Raw genomic sequence first — 19834 nt, 5'->3', positions numbered from 1 at the left:
TATTAAATATAAAATTATAAAAATATTTGACTTGTTTTTTAATTTTTTCTGTTTATTATTTTTAAAATACTCTATTAATAAAAAAAAGGAGATTATCTAATTATTTTTTCTCTCTCTTTTTTTTTTAATTTTTTTGGTAGATTGAGTTTTTTAAAAAATATTTTAGAAAAAATAAAAAAAACAATATCAACAACAATATATTATTTTAACAATATTACAGATTAGAGAATTTCTTTATTAGTATTAATTCTATCTTATATTTGTTTTATTCTTTCCTTTTATTCTTAAATTTTTTATTATATATTTTTAATGTTTTTTTTATATTCATCAATGTCATTTTCTAATACTTTAATTTCATTTTCATCTTCTTATGAATTTTTTTTAAATTATGAACTTTAACTTTATAACTAATTATATTCATTATTTAATTATTATAATTATTCAGTAATAATTTTCAAATATAATTATAAATCATATAAATTCTTTTATTATTCTTGATGATTTTAAAGTTTCTTTAAAAAAAATATTTAAATAAAGAAAAAAAAAATAACTTTTTATTAAATTTAAGTTATTTCTTTGTTTTATTCTTCAATTTATGTAATAGTTTAAACTAAATCTTTCTAAATATTTTAAATCTAAAGTTACATTAGTTCAAATTAACTATTTCGGATTTATTAATTCTATTAAAATATTATTGCTTTGTATAATATATTTAATTTTTTTTAAAAAAAACTCTAGCATCATTAAATTCTAAAAAACAAATATCACAAACTCTTTTATCATTAATTTTTTTTATGAGCATTCATCACATATAGATTTTCCACATTTTTTACTATATTAATATATATATATATATATATATATATATATATATATATATATATATATATATATATTTATTATTATTTTTTTACCAATTTTTTTAAAATATTAATCTTATAGTATTGTAAGTTAATAAGCAAATTTAACAACTATCTTTTTTTTGTAAATTTTATGCAATTTCAAAATCAACTGATGTTAATAACTACTTTTTTTTACTTTTTTTATATTATGTAAATAATGTTTAATTTATTCATAATTTTATTACTAAGCTTTAATAAAAATTTATCTATTTAATTTTGTTGATTTTATATATTCAAAGCTATAGATTAATTATACTATTCAGCTAATTATAAAAAATAATATATAAAAAGAATTAAACTTTTTTTGTTTATTAATTAATTTATTTTGTATATTTTGTATATATATATATATATATATATATATATTTATATATATATATATATATATATATATATATATATAATTATACATTGTATAGATAGCATAGATTAGTAATCTGATTTTTCCATTAATTATTACCTTTTTTTATAACTAACGAATTAATATTTATTTTTAATTTAATATTTGTTTTATTAAAATAAAATAAATATGTTTTCTCCTATAAAACTATTTTTATAATGTAAACAAACGAATATAATAATTTAAATTATATTTTTTTTATTATTGTTATTATTTAAACAAATTATTCTTTTAATAAATTTATAATAACAAGTTATTTTTTAATAAGTTTGTTTTTATAATATATATAAAATATCATAATATAATAAATGTATTTAATAAAAAATTAACTTAAAAAATAATTAAATATAATATTTAAAAATTAAAATATATTATATTAATAAAATTATTTTTTTATTTAAAATTAATTGTATAATTCAAAATTTAGTGTATATTAATGTTATTTATCCTTTTTATCCTTACAATTAAGAATTATTAAAAATATGAAATATTGTAACTGATTCCTTAGTGTAGTGGTTATCACGTTAGTCTAACACACTGAAGGTCCCGAGTTCAAACCTCGGAGGAATCATTTTTTTTAATTTAAAATATGATTTTTATAATTTAATTTAATTTAATTACTTTTACTTTTTTTTTTTATAATTTAAAAGTTTTTATAAATCTTTTTTTATAAAAAATTAAAAATTTATAAACAAAATTAAAATTAAATATTCAATAATAAATATGAGTTTTTATAAACTAATTTTAATAGATTAATTAAATTATGCACAATATTTAAAGGAATCATAAGATTTTTTATAAACTGGAGAAATAATTGAATTTTAGGCAAAAGGAGATTTTATTCCACTTGCAATTGCAATAGCAGAAAAGCTAGTTTAATTAAATTTGGTTAAATGGAAAAAACTTTAAACTGGATCATAAAATGATAATAAAAATAACAAAAGAAGAAGTGTAGTTACTGTTAGTGCAGTTATAGAGAAAACGAAATGATTATTTTTTTATTTATTTGGATTATAAATAATACTTTTAAACATATAATATATATAATTAAGATGTATGAATTTTTAATTTTTTATTTTAATTTTTTGTTTTTTATTTAAAAAAATATAAAAAAATATATATATATAATATATATTTCTTCAATTTTTAAATATATACAAAATTAAAAAAATGGAATTCGAAGAACTCAAAATATGTTTGGAAAATATTTCTAAGAAAATAGTTATAATAAAAATATAAAATAATTTAAATATTTATTAAAATTTTTTATAGAATGAAAGTTTTTATTATGAATAATTAAATTAATTCGCATAAAAAGAAGAAAATATATATTAAATAATTTAATTTATAAAATAAATAGATTCTAATTATTCATTATTTATATTAATTGAAGTACTTACAAAAATATATTAGCAATAAAATAGGTTTACGCAATCATATAATTTATTAGAAACTTGCATATAAATAATTTAAAATTAATAAGATTTAAAATTATATATAATTAAATCAATTTGTAATTTAATAGCGATGCTTATTTAGAAATTTATATAGATATAATAATAGGAAAACATAATATAAGAAATAATATTATAAATAAGAAATAATATTTACAAAGCATATATTTTTGGTTTCTTAATTTAAAACATATAATAATACTCTAATAATATTGGATATATAAAATATAAATAATTATTATTGTCATTTCAAAATAATTATCTGATTTTAATTTCTAATTGGTTATTTCAATGTTTTGAAAATCTGATGAGTTAAAATCAATAAATAAACTCATTTATAGATCTTCTATTATATATTTTATAATTTAAATATAATATTTAATATACTGAATTTGAAAAAGATCAAGAAAGTGAATTAACAATAGTAATTTTTATCTATTGTATTTTTAATTTAATTTATTTATAAAAAGTTTCCTTAATAAATAATATAAGGCTTTTTAAATAAAAATTTTCTTCAAAAATTATTCAAATATTACATACTAGTAGATACTGATTTATAAGATAAAGTTAATAATTTTTTTGTTAAAAAAGTTTCTTTTTTTATTTAATATATTATTTAAGTTATTAGGATGTTATTTAAGCATATGTTAATGCAAAATTACTGAAATCTTAGAAAAAGAATAGAAAATATAATTTGTATTTACATTTATTGAAAATATTAATTATATAATTTAAAATTGCAACTCAAATCGAATAAATTTTATAAATGACATTTTAAATATTATGATTTAAAATTTTGGTATAAAAAAATTAATTAAATTTGATGAAAATTCCCTTCTGTTTTTTACAAATGTATAAAATTTTACAAATTAAGTTTTTAATTCATTATATTTCAATGTAATTTTTTTATTTTTTTTTTTTAAAAAAAAAAACTAAATAAAGATTAATAATGATTAAATATCTAATTTATTTACTTTTTGGACAAAAACATTTGATAGTTAATATAAAAAACCAAATTTAGTATATTAAAGATACATATTAGATTATAAAGATAAGGTTTATTAATAAATAAAAATATAAATTTATAACATTTTACTTGAAAGTTTTTAATTCAATTTTAAAATCTATTAATTAATAAAAGTAAAAGTTTTTTTAATGGATCAAAATTAATAAACTATAAATAATTCACTAAATAAATGAAAATTTATTTTTATAAAATTATTTTTGAAAATGTTTAAAATAATTTACTTGTTATTAATTTAATAATTAAAATTTTTTAAAATATGAATAGTTTTAATGATTAATAAAATTTATTAACAATATTAATCTATCTTTCAACTTTTATAGCTTTTGATAAATAAATTTTAATATAAGTTTAAGAAAACGATTAAAAAACTGTAATACTACAAATTTAAATGATAATCTAAATTATTAATTATAATAAAATTTAAGACTTTGATTAAAACTTGGAATTCTCACTTCTTTATTTTATTGAATTGTTTTTATAAAAAACTTTAGTAACAACTTAATCTTAATATAATTATGATAAAATGTTATTTGATAGAATTTGTGATTAAAATAAAGTAAAATAATAATAATTAATATATAAGTATAATATATTTAAAAAATTAATAAATAATTTAGTTTATACAAAATTTATAAATTAAAGAAAACTTTGAATAAATAATCTTAATGTTTTTAACAAAATTTAATTAAATATTTGAACATCCAAAAGATAAAAAGCAATAATGTTAATATACTTTAAGTATAATTAATTTTCTAGTTTAGAAATTATCTCAATGTTATCACATATAAGAGTTTAAAAAAATAATTTTTACATAAGAATTAAGCTAAGTAATAAGCAATTATAATTCGAAAAATAAATTTCATATAAAACATAGAACAATAGGATATGAATTATTAACAATATTAAACTTATCAGATGAAACATAAAATTATTTTTATAAAATAGAAATTACAATAAATTAACTATTATAAACTATTTAATAAACAAATGATAAATATATAGAAAATTTAGTATTTTTCATATATGATGCAATCGGAATTTTAAAATAATTAAAAAATAAGCATTTTTTTTATGTTTTTTTGAAAAAGTTATAACCAAAAATTGATTAAATTTTTTAATTTAACAATTAAAGTGAAGAATTAATAAAAGCTTAAATGATTTTCATTTAAAATTTTCTTGATGATTAGAACGATAGATACGAAATTATATAAAAAAATGGAATCAGCTATATTTATTTTAAATCTTTCTTTATTTATTTAAATCATATAGCAAAATATTTAAAAGAAAATTAATAAGTTAAAATTATTTTCTAATATTATAAATGCTTTAATTTAATTTTAAATTGTAAACATATTAACTTTAGTTGGTTTTGCTTTTTTAAAGATTAAAGTTTTTAAGATTTTCTAATTAATTTTTTGTAAACAAAATTTAATCATTTTTAATTTGTATTTTAATACGAAAAATTATCATAAATATATTTATAAAATTATGTTTTAGTTAGTGAAAAAATATTAGAAATATTTGATATTTTATAACTTAATAATTCATTTTTATAAATATTTATTATTATTAAATAACTGTGTGAGAATGTAATATAAAATAATATTGTTTTAAATAACTTTTCTTCACTTTTTGAAGATAATTTGATTGTAAGTATTAAAAATATTGCTTTAAATATAAATAGATACTATGATGAAAATAAAAAATAAACAAATTAAAATGAATAAGAAATAATAGATTAAATTAATAATGTTATCTTTAATTAATGTAAAATTAATATTTTAAATTAAAGAAAATTAAATTTACTATCTTAAATAATTTTCAATTTAATCTGTTTAGGATCTTTTTAATAAACTTATAAAAAATTAAACTTATAAAATTTCGATATTTTTTAAAATTAATTGATGAATTTATTAGAAATATGAAACAAAAGAAATAATTTATATTTTATTATTTTAAATATAACTTTTTTTTCTTTTTAATAATTTATATGTTTAAACATTTTTTATTTATATTTTAAAATCGATAAACTATTTAATTCTTATTTTTTTAAATAAATTAATTTTTATCTTATTTTAATCAAAATTAAAATTAAAAATTTTTATAAACATCGTCATCTCTAAGGTAATTGGTTACATTATCAACTTCAAATTACGAAGTAATACATTTATCAACAAAATTACTAATTTGGAATTTATTAGGATCTAAATTACAGTTTATTATTTCTTTCTAAGTCCATAGCTTTTCTTTTATTTATAAAATTTTTAAACTTGCTAATTAATTAAGAACAGAATTAACCTAACTTAAGCTTAATTATTTTTATTCCCCCAAATTATTTAACATAAATAAATATCTCTCATAAATCTAGTTAACAAAATTAATAAATATAAATATAAACAAAAATAAAAACCTAGGATAAATAACTGATATTAGTATCTCTTTTTTTATTTTCTAAAGCAATAGAGATAATGATAACCTTAAATTAAAAGGGAAAAGATTAAAATATTTTCTCTTAAACAGAATTATATTATAATTAATAAGCTTTATTTATATGTTAAATTTGAATAAGAATGTTAGTTTTTTTTATTAATTTTCTTTTAAACATATTTCAATTGATTTCCTTAATATTTTTAAAAGCTTTCTTAAATCAGTAGAACTTTATGCTATTTTCGTCGTTGCAAATTATATTGCACTATCTTCAAATACATTTTTTACGTTCTCCAGTCTATATTTTATTATTTTTTATATTTAGCTTTATGTATATTAATTGAATATTAGCCTTAGAGCTCCCATTCTACTTTTTATTTTGTTTTATAAAGTTTCTGGAAGATTCATCGTATTTGCTATCCCAATAATGGTAAGCTTTGATTATTTATGATGTGGCCATTCCATTAAATTATATAAGACTTCTTAATCTTAGGTTACTAGAAAATCCAATTCATCTAAAAGAATTACACTTTGATTATAAACAAAAAAAAAATAACTTATTTATTTATTTTTAACAAAATAAAAATTACATATTTTTATGATTTATGTATTAATTTAATTATTTATATTTTTAAGGAAATTTTCCTTTTGTTAAAACTTCATCTTTTTTTATATTATTTTATTATCGAATATTAAAATAAAGTTATACTTAATATTGAAAATGAAGATGTTTATGTTATATTCAATTATCCTATATATTCACCAATAATATGTTATAAAATCAATTAATAAACATGTTCTGGATTACTTAGGTTCATTGCATTTATATGAATAAATAAAAATTCTTCTTTTTTTTAAATATTTCTTATTACTTCTAAGAAGGAAGCTGTTTTCCCAATCCCAGGGACACCTGAAATATCTTTTTTTTTTTAAATAAAATAAAATAATAATTAATTAAAACAAAATAATACATAAGCAATTTGTTTATCCATTATTCTATAGTCCTTAATCTATAAATTCTTAAATTTATTTTTTTTCATAATCTCTACAGGGTATTTATTCTGGTAGAGAATATTCTTAAAGCATTTATATTGCTAAATCAAAATTATCTTCTAAAGGCTTAATATGAATCATATTTTTATGTTTTTCTAACTGTTTTTATTTTATTGATTATCTGTTTTTTTTCATTTATTTGACTTTTTATTATTAAGGTTATACTTCTACTTACATATTATTTTCTTATATATCTTATTTCTTTTCCTTTTTTGGTTAAGTTTTATGTGCACTATTTCTTCTTTTAGTCGGAATTTTTTTAGGATCTTCAACTTCTTCTTGTTTTATAATGGTTTTTTGTTTTGAATTACTTATCCGGTTTTTTAAATTTTAACGATTATTCTCAATCTAAGATATATCCACCAAAATTTATTCTTTCTTTTTATTTAATTCTTTTTGATATTTGCTTTTTTTTTATTCTAATTGAGAGTTATTAAATACTTTTCTTCTTATTTTTATTTAGTTTATTTTCTTTTTGTTTATGATTTTTCTTTTGATTTTGGTATAGTCTTTTTTTTACTTTAACTTCGTGTAATTATAAGTTGTTATTTTTTAGAATTACTTTTTTATCTCTTCATTTTAGCAATTTTTAATTGTTTAATATTTGCTTTGTTTGTATTTTTTTTTTATTTTTTTTATTTAAGTTTTTATTTTTTAATAATTAAATAATTTAGGCGGTAAATACAATAAAATGTTGAAATAAATTATATATGCCTAAATCAATATTTTTTTTTTCTTTTATTCACTCAATATATATATTCTATTGGGAGGTATAGTTGTATTTGTTTTTGTTTTTTTTAATTTATTTTTAAAAGGCCTCGAATATTTTATAATTTTGAAAAAATAAAAAAAATGTTAATAATAAATTCTCAAAAATTTGAAATTAAATTATTGAATGAATGTTTTATAGTTTAGTTTATAATTTAAATCTTAACAAATAAAAAATAATATCCAGAGGTTTATATTTTAAAAATAAATAAATAATGGATATATAGAATAAAGATGAAAAACGCTAATAAAATAATAATAAAAATTATTAAAAAAACTAAACTATTTAAAACCAATAGCTAGTATCTTTAAACAAATTAAATAAAAATACTGATTTATTATCAAATATTAATGGTTTATTTATTGAATAAGCATTCGAATTTGTGAATAACTTTTCATGGAATACGAACAATATATTAAAAATATATTCAGGGGATTAATAAGGAAACTTATAAGAAAATGATTCAAAAAAATCTACTCCGTTTCTATTTGCATAAGGAAAATACATACCGTGTAGTGGTTTATCATAAACTGGTATTGAACTAGAAATAATAATAAGTAAAGCATATAATGATACTGAAGAAAACGGTAGTTAATCATTTATTTATATAGAAAAAATAAGAAATTTATGTTCTCCATGTATAGGAAATATATATATAAATGAAAATGGGAAAGGAGTTTTAATAGGGACTATAATAGAGAATTATTTTTAGGATTTAAAAATACAATCTGCATACATAAACGAATTAGAAATAAAGCATATAACTTTCTAAGTAGGAAATATTCTAGGTTGCTTTTGTTGTAAAGACTGTAGAAAAATACATTACGATGTAAAAGATAAAGATTATAATAAAAGTATACTTATTAAGGAAAGACCTTATTTATGTTAGTGTGTTTTGGATACTTACAGAGTTGGGTTTTGCGAAAAATATGATTTGAATTAAAAATGTCTTCTACTTTCAGGATCTGTTTATTTAGCTTTTAATAATTCAGAAGATAAAAGAAGACGAGATAATAATTATTCAGGAAATTATAGAAATTTTAATTGATATATCGAATTAAAATACATAAATATATTATAAATATTATTGTAAGTATAAAGATAATATTTCTTAAAAATAATATAAAAAAAAGAATAAAAATAATTAATAATTATATATATTAGGTTTTTCTTTTTTTTTTTCTAATATTATTTTCATTTATATTTATAATCAAACTTTGGTCCTACATTAGTATTAGGAACTTTATAAGTATGATTTTCAGTTACAGTTTAGGAAATAGTTCTATTAATATTATTTTATAGCATTTATGTTAAATTCTAATATTCTTATTTACATTTATCCATTTCGTTTTCAATTTATCTAATAACAGATTCTAATTCTTATATTTTTCTAGCTTATTGATCTCTTATATCTTCTAATCTTCTACGTTCACGTGTAAATTCAGCTTACATTCCTTCTAATTATGCATCTTGATTTTTTTTAAAAAGACAAGATTGATTTTGGAATTCCAAGTATTCAGCTTAAAGTATACTTAAATGAGATTCTTTTGCTTAAAGTTCTTTAAATAATTTATCTCTTTCAATTTCCATTTAAGCTATGAAATTCTTTAAATCATTTATTTCTGTATTTTTATCATTTATTTCTTTATTACTTTCCATAAATTTATCATTTAAGAGTCTATCTTTTTCTTATAACTCTTAAACTAGTTAATGTATTTTTCTGCTAAGTTAATCTTTTTATTCTTCTGAAAGTCTTAATTTTTATTCTACAGTTCTTTTTTTATTATAATAAAAAAATAATTTTATTATTTATTAAATAATATATTATTAAATTTTATTAATATTTTTTTTTCATAAAAAACCTTAAATTAGCTGAAAATTTACGATATTCTTCTTCTTAAATTTAAACACATCTTTATCTTAATTCTTCTTCTGAAGCAATTTTAATTTTCATTATTGCTTTATTTAAATTATTAATTTCGTTTTCCATTTCGTTTTTTAACTAAAGTAAATTCTTACATTTTTCTTCTAAGCTCTTATATCTAAACTCCCATTACCTATTTAAATTATCTAAAGCACTTTCTCCGTCTTTTCTTATTCTATCAACTTCCATTTTGAATTTTTCTTCCATTTAAACTTCTCCTCTTTATAAATATTGTACATTTTCTTCCAATTCTCTTATCTTATGATTATATACCTCCTACATTCTTTATAATTCATCTTTTAATGAACGATTTTCACTTATTATTGACTCGTTTTCTTGACCTAAAGTATTTACTTTATACTCTAATTCACTAACAAACATCTCTCTTTTCATTGATTCATCCTTTATATTAATTTTTATAATAATTTTTATTAAAAAAAAAAAAAAATTAAAAAAAAAAAAATAAGAGAAAAATATTGATATATAAATATATATGAAATTTTTTTTATAATAATATACTTTTAAACGCATCAATTTATTCTCAAATTCAACCCTTAACTTTCTTTCATTATTTAAATCGTCTTCAATTTTTTCTCTTGTTTCTTTATATTTTCTTCTTTCTGCTTCCAATATCATTTCTATTTCTGATATTTCTGCACCAGCTATTAAATTTGAACGAACTTAAGGTTCCACCCTATGATAATAATCCTAATTATCTTTTTATTTCATTTTTTTTTAAAAAAAAAAACATTTATATTTACATAATCCTTAGTTTATACGAGATCCTCCCATTGCAGGACCACCTCCGTATGAGCCAGCATAACTTCCAACTTGTTAACTTACAGGATATTATGATTAATAAGGAATTTTATTATTTTAATAAATTTAACTTCCTTAATTAAAATTATTTTAGTATGGTGAACTGTACATTTCTATTTTGTTTTTATTTTTATTTTATTTTTTTTGAATATTATTATGATATTATTTTTTTTTGTATTTGATAATGTATGTATTTATTTAAAAATAAAAAATAAATAACTATTTTAATGTATTTTACAAATAATATTTTTATTTTAAATTAATATTAATCAAATTATATAAACTGTTAGATTTTTTATATAATTAGCAAGATAATATAACATATATATATGTATATAATTAAAATAGTAATAAAAAAAATATAATTCTTAATACTAAAACTTTAAAATTGAAATAGAAGTATTTCCATTTTTTTAAAAAACATTTTCTTTTTAATTAATTTTATTAAAAATTCCATAAATTATATTAAATTTAAAAATAAATTTATTTGAGAAAAAAAAATTGTATAAATATATTTTTTTTTTTTTTAATTAAATCATTTATTTATTTTATAAAAATGATCATATTTATTATAATTTTTATTTAAAAAAAATTAAATTTATATTCTTTTTGTTGCTATTTAATTATATATTTAATATTTTTTTCTTCTTTTTAAAACTAATTGAAGTTTTTGAATTTCAATTAAAAAAAAAAATCTAAACTCAAATTATCTTGTTAATATTTAGTTAAATATAAACTGAAATTATAAAATTAAAATAAAAATAAATTATAAATCTTAATATCCATATTTCATAATACAAACTATTAATGGAATATGATTTAGAAAATATATTACATATAAATATATATAAATTATTTTGTTTTTACATAATAGAATACCAACTGAAAATTTATATTATTTAATTAATTATTAAACTACAAAATATTTTAAAAAATTATTTATTGATAAGCTAATCTAAAAAATTGTCAATAAAAACATAATTGTAATTTTTTTCTGGAAGTAACATTTAATACTTAAGATAATAAATTTAAAATAAAAAGATAAATATGATTAAAAAAATTAAATAATATATTAAATATTTATAATAAATTTATTATTAACAAAAAAAATATAAATTAAGAACAATAATTTTTATACTAAATAATGGACTATTATTTTAAAATATAAAATAAAATTAATTATAAATATTGTAATTAAAAGTAAAAATTTCTCGCCTTTAAAATATTATTTTATTAAAATTAAGGTAATAATAGATTTAATTAAAACTAATATAAAATTATAAGACTAAATTAAAATATAAAATTATATGTAATATTATTTATATATATATTTTTAATAATAATAAAAACATTTTAAAATACTTTCTTAAAAATTAAGTAATATGACTATTATTCTAATATATGGTTTGCATTTTATAAAATATATAATCAATAAAATGCTTTTCATATATTTTTTAACTTGTTTTATCATTTTTTTATAATAATTTATTACTAATTGCTTTAAAAGTTTATTTTTTCAGTAATTTAAATTATAAGCCAATTAACATAAAAAAACAATTATCATTAGCTTTTTTATTTAGATTAATATTTATAAAATAAATTGCAATATATAAAAAAACAATATGAAAAAATAATATATATTTTATATTATTATTATTGTAAATTAATAATAGTAATTATTATTTAATTTTATTAAGTTATAAAAAAAAAACTTTTTTTTTCAATATAAATATTTAACAAAAAAAAAAAATATTTATAAAAACTCTTTAAAAAAAAATATTTTTTTACTTTAAAAAACTTTGATTTATACATTATAAATCATAAAAATAAAATTTTACAACAAGAAAAAGTTTAAAGTATATAATTTATTTTTAATATTTACTTTATAATACTTTTCTTTTTAAATATTATTTTTTATAAAAAAAATATACTTAAATTAAAAAAAAAAAAAAAAAATAATAAATATAAGATTGATTTAAAAATAATTATAAATTAAATTATTTGAAGAACTAGATACTTAGGTATATATTTACGTATCATTTTTATTATTAAAATATTATTTTAAATTTAGTTTGTATAATAATCTATATTTAAATAAATATTTTTATATTAAAATAATAATATTAATGTTAATAAACAAACAATAAATTTATTATTAATAATATTATTTTTTATATAAGATATAAATATTAAATATAAAATTTAAAAACTTTTTAAATATACTTATTTTTTACTTTTATTAATATTAGCATATCCTATTTTTTATAAGAAAATTATTAAAAAAAAATATTCAAAACTATTTTTTTTAATAATCAAGTGTAAACACCTAAAAGTTTGAATGATAAAGACATTATTAAAATAAATAATAATAAATAAAAATTAAATTTTTGTAACATTAAAAAATCATTAGATTAATTAACTTATTTTCAATAATAATAAATAAAAAAGATTAAGTATAATATATATGATGTTATTAAACCTAAAATAATTAAATTATAAAAAACTAAATATTAAAATTAAAATAAAATTATACCTTAGAAAAATTTTTTTTGTATAATTTAAATTAGTACTTATTTAAAATTTTTTCAAAACTATTAAACCTATTATTTTAATCATTTTTTTTAATATTTAATATTTTAAATAAATTAAATTTAAAATTATTAATATATTATACTTTATTTTTTTTAATATTATAAACAAAGTTTTCAACATTATATTTGCTTTTTTATTTTATTTTATATATAATTTTTTAATACTTATCATATATTTTATATTTATAAATTAGAAAATGATGTTATTATTTTTATTTAATTACTTTCATTTTTATAATAAATACATTAACATATAAAATCAATTATTATATAAAATAATATTATATATATAAATATTAGTTTTGTTTATATTATATTAATTAATTAATTTATTAGAATATAAATTTGGAAAGATATAAAAATTAATTACTTATTTATATATATGTATTAATTGCATTTATTAATATATTTCTAATTAAATAAAATCAATTAAATAAAATAAAATTAAATATATTAATTAATAAAATAAATAATAATAAATGGATATAGTAAAAAACATTCAAGGTATACATATATAAAAGATAACTATATATAAAATAAACAAAAATTGAAATAAAAAATACTAAAAATATTGAACAAACATATTTTTTTAAATAGAAAGTAGATACTATGTACTCGGCTTAGCTGTTGGTTCAAGTCTAATTACCTCTTTATTATTAAATAAATAAAATTGTTATAAAAATAAAAAAAAATCTTTGAATCGCTAGGTATCCAAACATACTAAAAATTATAACATAAAGATAGCTCAAAACATTTTAAGTATTATTAAAATAAAAAATTTAAAAAATATATTATATTTTTCCTAAATAAAATATTAACTTTATATACCTCGTTCTATTTTTTATAAAAAAATATTAATCCATAAAAATAGTCGATAATAACATTATTAATTCCTAAAGAAATAATGAATTCTAGCAATACTTTAATGGATGAATTAAAATTTTTACAAAGTAGAACCTGTAATATTTTAAAAGTCCATAATTTAATTATGGATGTGGTAAGAATAATAAATTAAAAAATTAAAAAATTAATTAAAAAGGCTTAAGAAGATTCGATTCCATGTTACTAAAGTCCATTATTTGGCAAAAACAATTATAGAGAATTTTTCGGAGGAGGGGGCTTTTTACCTGAAAATGCATTTACATATAGTGGCTCATACGTTTTATGTAAAAATAAATAAATATTTTTTTTAAAAAATAAAAAAGCTGAAGCTGTTATAAATAACACGAATACAATTGAGAATTCTAAACGTTATCTCCGAGCAGGTCCAAGAAAACACAATTATTTTGATCCAAAACACGTAAAAGCTGCAATTGTTACATGCGGAGGGTTATGTCCAGGTTTAAATGTAGTGATTAGAGAATTGTTTATGTGTTTATACTATAATTATGGTGTTAAGGAAATATATGGAATTAAATATGGCTATAGAGGTTTTTATTAATACGAATGGGAACTTTTGACAGTAGAAAGAGTAAAAAATATATAAAGAGAAGGAGGTACTATTTTAGGAACATCAAGAGGAGGATTTGATAAAGATAAAATGGTTGAAAATTTAATTAAGAGAGGTATCAATTAAGTATATTGTTTGGGAGGAGATGGCACTCATAGAGGAATCAATATCCTCTTTTAAGAAATTATGGCTAAAAAACTAAACATAACAATAGTAGGTATCCCTAAAACTATAGATAATGATATTCCTATTATTGATAAATCGTTTGGATTTGAAACTTCAGTAGAAGAAGCTGTAAAGGCTATTTAATCAGCATATGTAGAAGCTCATTGTGTAGAATATGGAGTAGGATTAGTTAGACTTATGGGCAGATCAGCAGGATTCATTGCAATGGAAGCTACTAATGCTTCCAGAGATGTGCATGTGTGTCTTGTACCTGAATTTAAGTTTAATTTGTATGGAAAAAATGGTGTTTTAGAATATGTATATTAAAGACTATTAAAAAAAAGAGTTTGTTTAGTTGTAGTAGCAGAAGGCGCAGGGGATGCTGTTTTAGACGGAAAAATTGAAAAATCAGGTGAAAGAGATGCTTCAGGAAATGTTAAATTAAGTGACATTGGATCTTATTTGCAAAAAGAAATTGTTGAATATGGAAAATAAAGATAACTTGATATTACTCTAAAATATATTAATCCTACTTATATGATAAGAACAGTACCAGCTAATTCACTAGATAGAAAAATGTGCATGTAAATAAAAAAAAAAAAATATTATATATATATATAAGTATAAATATATATATATATATATATATATATAATATATATATATATATAATATATATATATATATATCTAAATATACATATTTTTTTTTAATTTTTGTTTTATATTAAAGGTAATTGGCTTAAAATGCAGTACATGGATCAATGGCTGGATATACTGGGTTTACTGTTGGACATATTAATAATAGAATAGCTTATATTCCTCTTGAATAAATTATTAATTTTGGCACTAATAGATGTATTAAACCTGAAGATAGAGATTGGTAAAGATTATTAGCTTCTAATGGTTAACCTAACTTTTAAAATAAATAATGATAAATTTATTTTTTAGATTTTGGCAAATATAATTATTTATATTTATTATTTTTATTTTTAAATATAAGACCATTAGACCATATGATTTTTTTTATTATTATTATTTATTTTTTATTTAAATAAATATTTGCTTATTTAATTTATATATTTATTCATATTTTATATGCATGTTTTTACTTTTTATTAACTATTGATATTATATTTAGTAATTTAATATAATACTAATATATTTTTTTTTATAAAATAATTTAATATTTTGTTAATGTATAATTTTTATTTAGAATATTAAAATTTTTATATTTATAATAATATAAATTATTATTTTTGAAATTTAATATATATTAATAATTAAAAAATTGGAAAATTGGAAAATTAAAAGAGTGTAATAAACTGTAATATAAATCTCCAACTTTATAAAAACATATAAAATTTATTATTTATATATATATATATATATATATATATATATAAGAAATAATATTTTATTAATTAAAAAAAATGCAAAAAAGCGAATTTTTCTAATGCCTTAAAACCTTATAAAATTCCATATGTTATACTTTAGTTGATTATGCAAATTAGTTAGAATGTCCATCATTAGAAAGTTCATCAAACGATCTATTAGTATTTGCTGAAAATTTAGAAAATACATTAATATAGGATATAACAGCATTATTTAAATTAATCAAACTAAAAATAAGTGTTTCTGATCATTATGAGTCTTAATCTAATAATGGTAATAAATATTTTTATTTAGAATAATTTTTTTTTTTTTTTCATAATAAAAAAAGAAGAAAACTAGAAAAGTGAAGAATTTTAATAAGAATTTGCTTATTAGGATTAAAAAAAAGACAATAAATTTGAAAATTAAAATATTTAAACTATAAATATATAAAAAAATACTTATAAAAAAATTCGAAAAATACAATAATTTAATTTTGATTTTGATAGAATATTTAAAAACAAAAAACCATGTAAATACACAAAAGAAGAATAATTAGCTATAATGAGTTTTTTTAACAAATTCTACGATCCTAAAAAAAGAAATAAATACTAAGTAGCTTGGTTATTGTCGAAAAAAACAGGTGCTTCAATAAGTACTTTACTTAATTTGGTTAAAGAAATTTAATAAAAAGATATGATTGATAATAGTTAAGAGCTTGATTAAAAAAATTAAAATTCTTATAGATTAGAAGATTAGTTATAGGAAAAGTAATTTTTTATTTTTTATTAATATTTTTTAAAAAATAAAGTTTGTTTGATGAAATTTAAAAAGAATTAAGTCATAACGAGTTAAATTAATGTATTTTATATTTTAATTATTAATATTGATTTTTTATTTTATCCAGAGATAGAATCTGTATAAGATTTAGAAAAACATACCGATTAGAATTCTCAAAAATAAGAAATTAAAGTAGAAAAATAGTTTAATAGTTATTAATAGGTAGATAATTAAGAAAGTGAAAATTAATAATAAGAAAGTGAAAATTAATAATAAAGCGTTAATTAATAATAAGAAAATGATTTTAACTAAAACTTTAATCAAAGTGATTGTGATGAAGAATTATTTAGAGATTGATTTAATTAATAAAAATACCATAAAAACAAAAAAAACAATTTTTTTTATATTTAATAAAAAGTTATAAAATTATTTTTTTAGTTTTAATATATATTAATAAAATATATATGTATTTTTTTTCTTCTAATAATAATTTGAAATCTTATTGATTTATTATAATTATTTTATGTAAAATTAATTTTAATTTAAATTTTTATATTTTGAAAAAAAAAAAATTGAGTAAAAAATATATCTTATCATTATTTTTATTTATGTAATATTTCATATTTTTATTTATATAATATTTCTCTAAAATTTATATATTTAATAGGTATATGATTTAAGTTAAATTAGATATTTTAAATTTAAAATATTTTTATTAATTCAAATTAAAATAAGATATTATCTTATATCTTATTAAAAAAAAAAAAAAGAAAAGATTAAAAAATAAATAACCAAGCCATGTAAATAAAAAATAATATAATGATAAAATAAAATTAAAGCAAACAAAAATAAATGATTAAAAAAAAAAAAAAGTCAATCAAAATATTTAATTTTAAACAAAATTATATTTCATAATATCCTCTTTTTTTAGTTCATCAAAATAAGGATGTCTGAGAGCTTCTTTAACTGAAATTCTTTAAGCTGGATCTAATTCAATCATTTTTTCAATTAAGTTTTATCCTAATTTATCAAAGTTTTTAAAATAAACTCCTTCTTCAGCCTTTTTAAATCTTGGATAAGTAGATTTGAAATAGGGACATTCTCTCAACCCAGGCCAATTATTTTCATTAGGAGTTCCGTGGTATTAAAAAATTTTAAAAATCTAATCAATTTCCGAATCTCCCATAAAAAGTGCTTTTTTTTCAACTAATTCATGGAATATGCATCCTAAAGACCAAATATCAACTCCTAATGAATAAGCTTTTTATCCCAAAAGAATTTCAGGAGCTCTATACCATAAAGTTTCAACTTCATGAGTTAATGTTTTAATAGGAACTCCGAAAGCTCTAGCCAAACCAAAATCAGCAATTTTTATATTTCCTTTTTTATCAATAAGAACATTTTGAGGTTTTAAATCTCGATGGATAATTCTACGACTATGACAGAAATTTAGCCCATTTAATATTTGATACATAATTAACTTTATATATAAATATATATAATATTTTCTTAATTTTTTTTACTTTTATTTAATATGTAGCGAGTCTTAAAGTCTTGTCTTTTCTATATTAATCTAAGAATTTTTTCAAGTCTTAATCTACATACTCGAAAACTAAAATTAATTTCTTTTCATGAGGTTAATAAATAACTTCATTCATGCTTTTATATTTAATTTATTTTAATTATTTTTATTTTTTATTTACTTAACTATATTTGGATGCTATTAAAGCTCTTTCAAAATTGATATTTCTCTTAATGCTGTTGATGGTACTCCTTCATCTTCGTTTTCCAATTTTATTTTCTTTAAAGCTACTAATTCTTAATTTTATAAGTCTTTTGCTTTATATACTTCTCCATATGTTCCTTCTCCTATTTTTTCAACTTTTTAATATCTTTCTACTGTAAATCCGTCCATTTTTTAAAAGTTATTATGTGTTAGTTGCTATTTTTTAATAATTTAAAAATTAATTTACAAAAATTACTTTTCTATTAATATATATAAATTATAAAAATGTATATACATATATATATATATTTAAAAAAAATATATATAAATAATAAATTATTTATCAAAAAATATATTTTTAAAATAGTAAAATTCTGTATTTCTTATATATATTAATATCAAAAAACATATTTTAATTTAATTTAAAAAAAAGATTGCTTCAATATTATATATAGTTTTTAAAAAAAGAAAATTATAATTTTATTATATAAAAAGATTAAATTGCTAAAAAATATAATTTAAATATTATCACAATTATTTATAATCAAGAAAAATTTATTGAACTTAATTATTTATTTCTATCAAAATTTTATATATGAAAATTTAAATAAAAAGTTTATTAAATTTCAAATTTTATTAATAAAGTATCCATTTTTTATATTATGAATTTAAATTTTAGTTATAAATATAAATTAATATAAATTAAATTTATTATAAAATAATAATAGAAAAATAAATATATTTTAAAAAATGTTAGAAATAATATAAACAGATTTTTAAAAGTTAATAATATAAAAAATATATGATAAACAATTAATATATAACAGTAATTTTAATAATAAAAAATCTATTGTTTATATTTTTTTTATTAAAATAAAAAAATTTATAAATTTAAATATAAAAATTATAATAATCGTTATTTAAATATTTTATAATTTATATTTAATTTAAAAAAATAAATTATTATTTAAAAT

At 15.8% G+C, this 19834-nt stretch overlaps 5 protein-coding genes and 1 non-coding gene across 6 annotated transcripts, besides 24 other annotated features; 3 read left to right on the top strand and 3 right to left on the bottom strand. All coding sequences in view use genetic code 6, as the record gives it.

Annotated features, from left to right (window-relative positions):
• Nucleotides 1-840: 840 nt before the first annotated feature.
• Nucleotides 841-896: a microsatellite.
• A 343-nt stretch (nt 897-1239) lies between these two features.
• Nucleotides 1240-1305: a microsatellite.
• A 495-nt stretch (nt 1306-1800) lies between these two features.
• On the top strand, nt 1801-1873 carry IMG5_000580. Its single transcript has one exon. It is a non-coding gene; the product is annotated as a tRNA-Val (tRNA).
• Nucleotides 1874-2364: 491 nt separating this feature from the next.
• Nucleotides 2365-2394: a microsatellite.
• A 233-nt stretch (nt 2395-2627) lies between these two features.
• Nucleotides 2628-2671: a microsatellite.
• Nucleotides 2672-2761: 90 nt separating this feature from the next.
• Nucleotides 2762-2805: a microsatellite.
• Nucleotides 2806-2871: 66 nt separating this feature from the next.
• Nucleotides 2872-2910: a microsatellite.
• A 2633-nt stretch (nt 2911-5543) lies between these two features.
• Nucleotides 5544-5587: a microsatellite.
• A 275-nt stretch (nt 5588-5862) lies between these two features.
• Nucleotides 5863-7344, bottom strand: IMG5_000570 (origin recognition complex 1 protein, putative; the record flags this gene model as incomplete). The annotated part of the gene is made up of 4 exons (XM_004040086.1): nt 5863-6739; nt 6801-6873; nt 6920-7129; nt 7182-7344. 4 exons carry the CDS (start codon nt 7342-7344, stop codon nt 5863-5865), a joined length of 1323 nt encoding a protein of 440 aa, XP_004040134.1.
• Nucleotides 7140-7180: a microsatellite.
• A 1882-nt stretch (nt 7345-9226) lies between the features above and the next one.
• On the bottom strand, nt 9227-10886 carry IMG5_000560 (leucine rich repeat protein; the record flags this gene model as incomplete). The annotated part of the gene is made up of 4 exons (XM_004040085.1): nt 9227-9806; nt 9895-10358; nt 10476-10672; nt 10718-10886. 4 exons carry the CDS (start codon nt 10884-10886, stop codon nt 9227-9229), a joined length of 1410 nt encoding a protein of 469 aa, XP_004040133.1.
• Nucleotides 10387-10419: a microsatellite.
• Nucleotides 10392-10420: a microsatellite.
• Nucleotides 10885-10918: a microsatellite.
• Nucleotides 10919-11500: 582 nt separating this feature from the next.
• Nucleotides 11501-11548: a microsatellite.
• Nucleotides 11549-13396: 1848 nt separating this feature from the next.
• Nucleotides 13397-13446: a microsatellite.
• A 171-nt stretch (nt 13447-13617) lies between these two features.
• Nucleotides 13618-13660: a microsatellite.
• Nucleotides 13661-13748: 88 nt separating this feature from the next.
• Nucleotides 13749-16057, top strand: IMG5_000550 (hypothetical protein; the record flags this gene model as incomplete). Its single annotated transcript, XM_004040084.1, has 5 exons — nt 13749-13870; nt 13964-14363; nt 14406-14532; nt 14572-15565; nt 15714-16057. 5 exons carry the CDS (start codon nt 13749-13751, stop codon nt 15913-15915), a joined length of 1845 nt encoding a protein of 614 aa, XP_004040132.1. The 3' UTR covers nt 15916-16057.
• Nucleotides 13780-13817: a microsatellite.
• Nucleotides 15584-15684: a microsatellite.
• A 128-nt stretch (nt 16058-16185) lies between the features above and the next one.
• Nucleotides 16186-16237: a microsatellite.
• A 116-nt stretch (nt 16238-16353) lies between these two features.
• Nucleotides 16354-16385: a microsatellite.
• A 98-nt stretch (nt 16386-16483) lies between these two features.
• On the top strand, nt 16484-17069 carry IMG5_000540 (hypothetical protein; the record flags this gene model as incomplete). Its single annotated transcript, XM_004040083.1, has 2 exons — nt 16484-16648; nt 16704-17069. The coding sequence occupies 2 exons, from the start codon at nt 16484-16486 to the stop codon at nt 16920-16922; spliced, it is 384 nt and encodes a 127-aa protein (XP_004040131.1). The 3' UTR covers nt 16923-17069.
• A 291-nt stretch (nt 17070-17360) lies between these two features.
• Nucleotides 17361-17410: a microsatellite.
• Nucleotides 17370-17428: a microsatellite.
• A 303-nt stretch (nt 17429-17731) lies between these two features.
• Nucleotides 17732-17778: a microsatellite.
• A 159-nt stretch (nt 17779-17937) lies between these two features.
• On the bottom strand, nt 17938-19098 carry IMG5_000530 (hypothetical protein). The gene is made up of 3 exons (XM_004040082.1): nt 18838-19098; nt 18658-18793; nt 17938-18614 (listed from the first exon to the last, which is right to left on the bottom strand). Exons 1-3 carry the CDS (start codon nt 19047-19049, stop codon nt 18012-18014), a joined length of 951 nt encoding a protein of 316 aa, XP_004040130.1. The 5' UTR covers nt 19050-19098; the 3' UTR covers nt 17938-18011.
• Nucleotides 19099-19126: 28 nt separating this feature from the next.
• Nucleotides 19127-19216: a microsatellite.
• A 302-nt stretch (nt 19217-19518) lies between these two features.
• Nucleotides 19519-19578: a microsatellite.
• A 224-nt stretch (nt 19579-19802) lies between these two features.
• Nucleotides 19803-19834: part of a microsatellite that runs on past the window's edge.

The sequence above is a fragment of the Ichthyophthirius multifiliis genome (assembly GCF_000220395.1).
Source record: "Ichthyophthirius multifiliis unplaced genomic scaffold scaff_1120509249393, whole genome shotgun sequence".
Taxonomy (NCBI): domain Eukaryota; phylum Ciliophora; class Oligohymenophorea; order Hymenostomatida; genus Ichthyophthirius; species Ichthyophthirius multifiliis.
The sequence above is the reverse complement of the archived record's forward strand: the minus strand, read 5'-3'. Positions and strand labels throughout refer to the sequence as shown.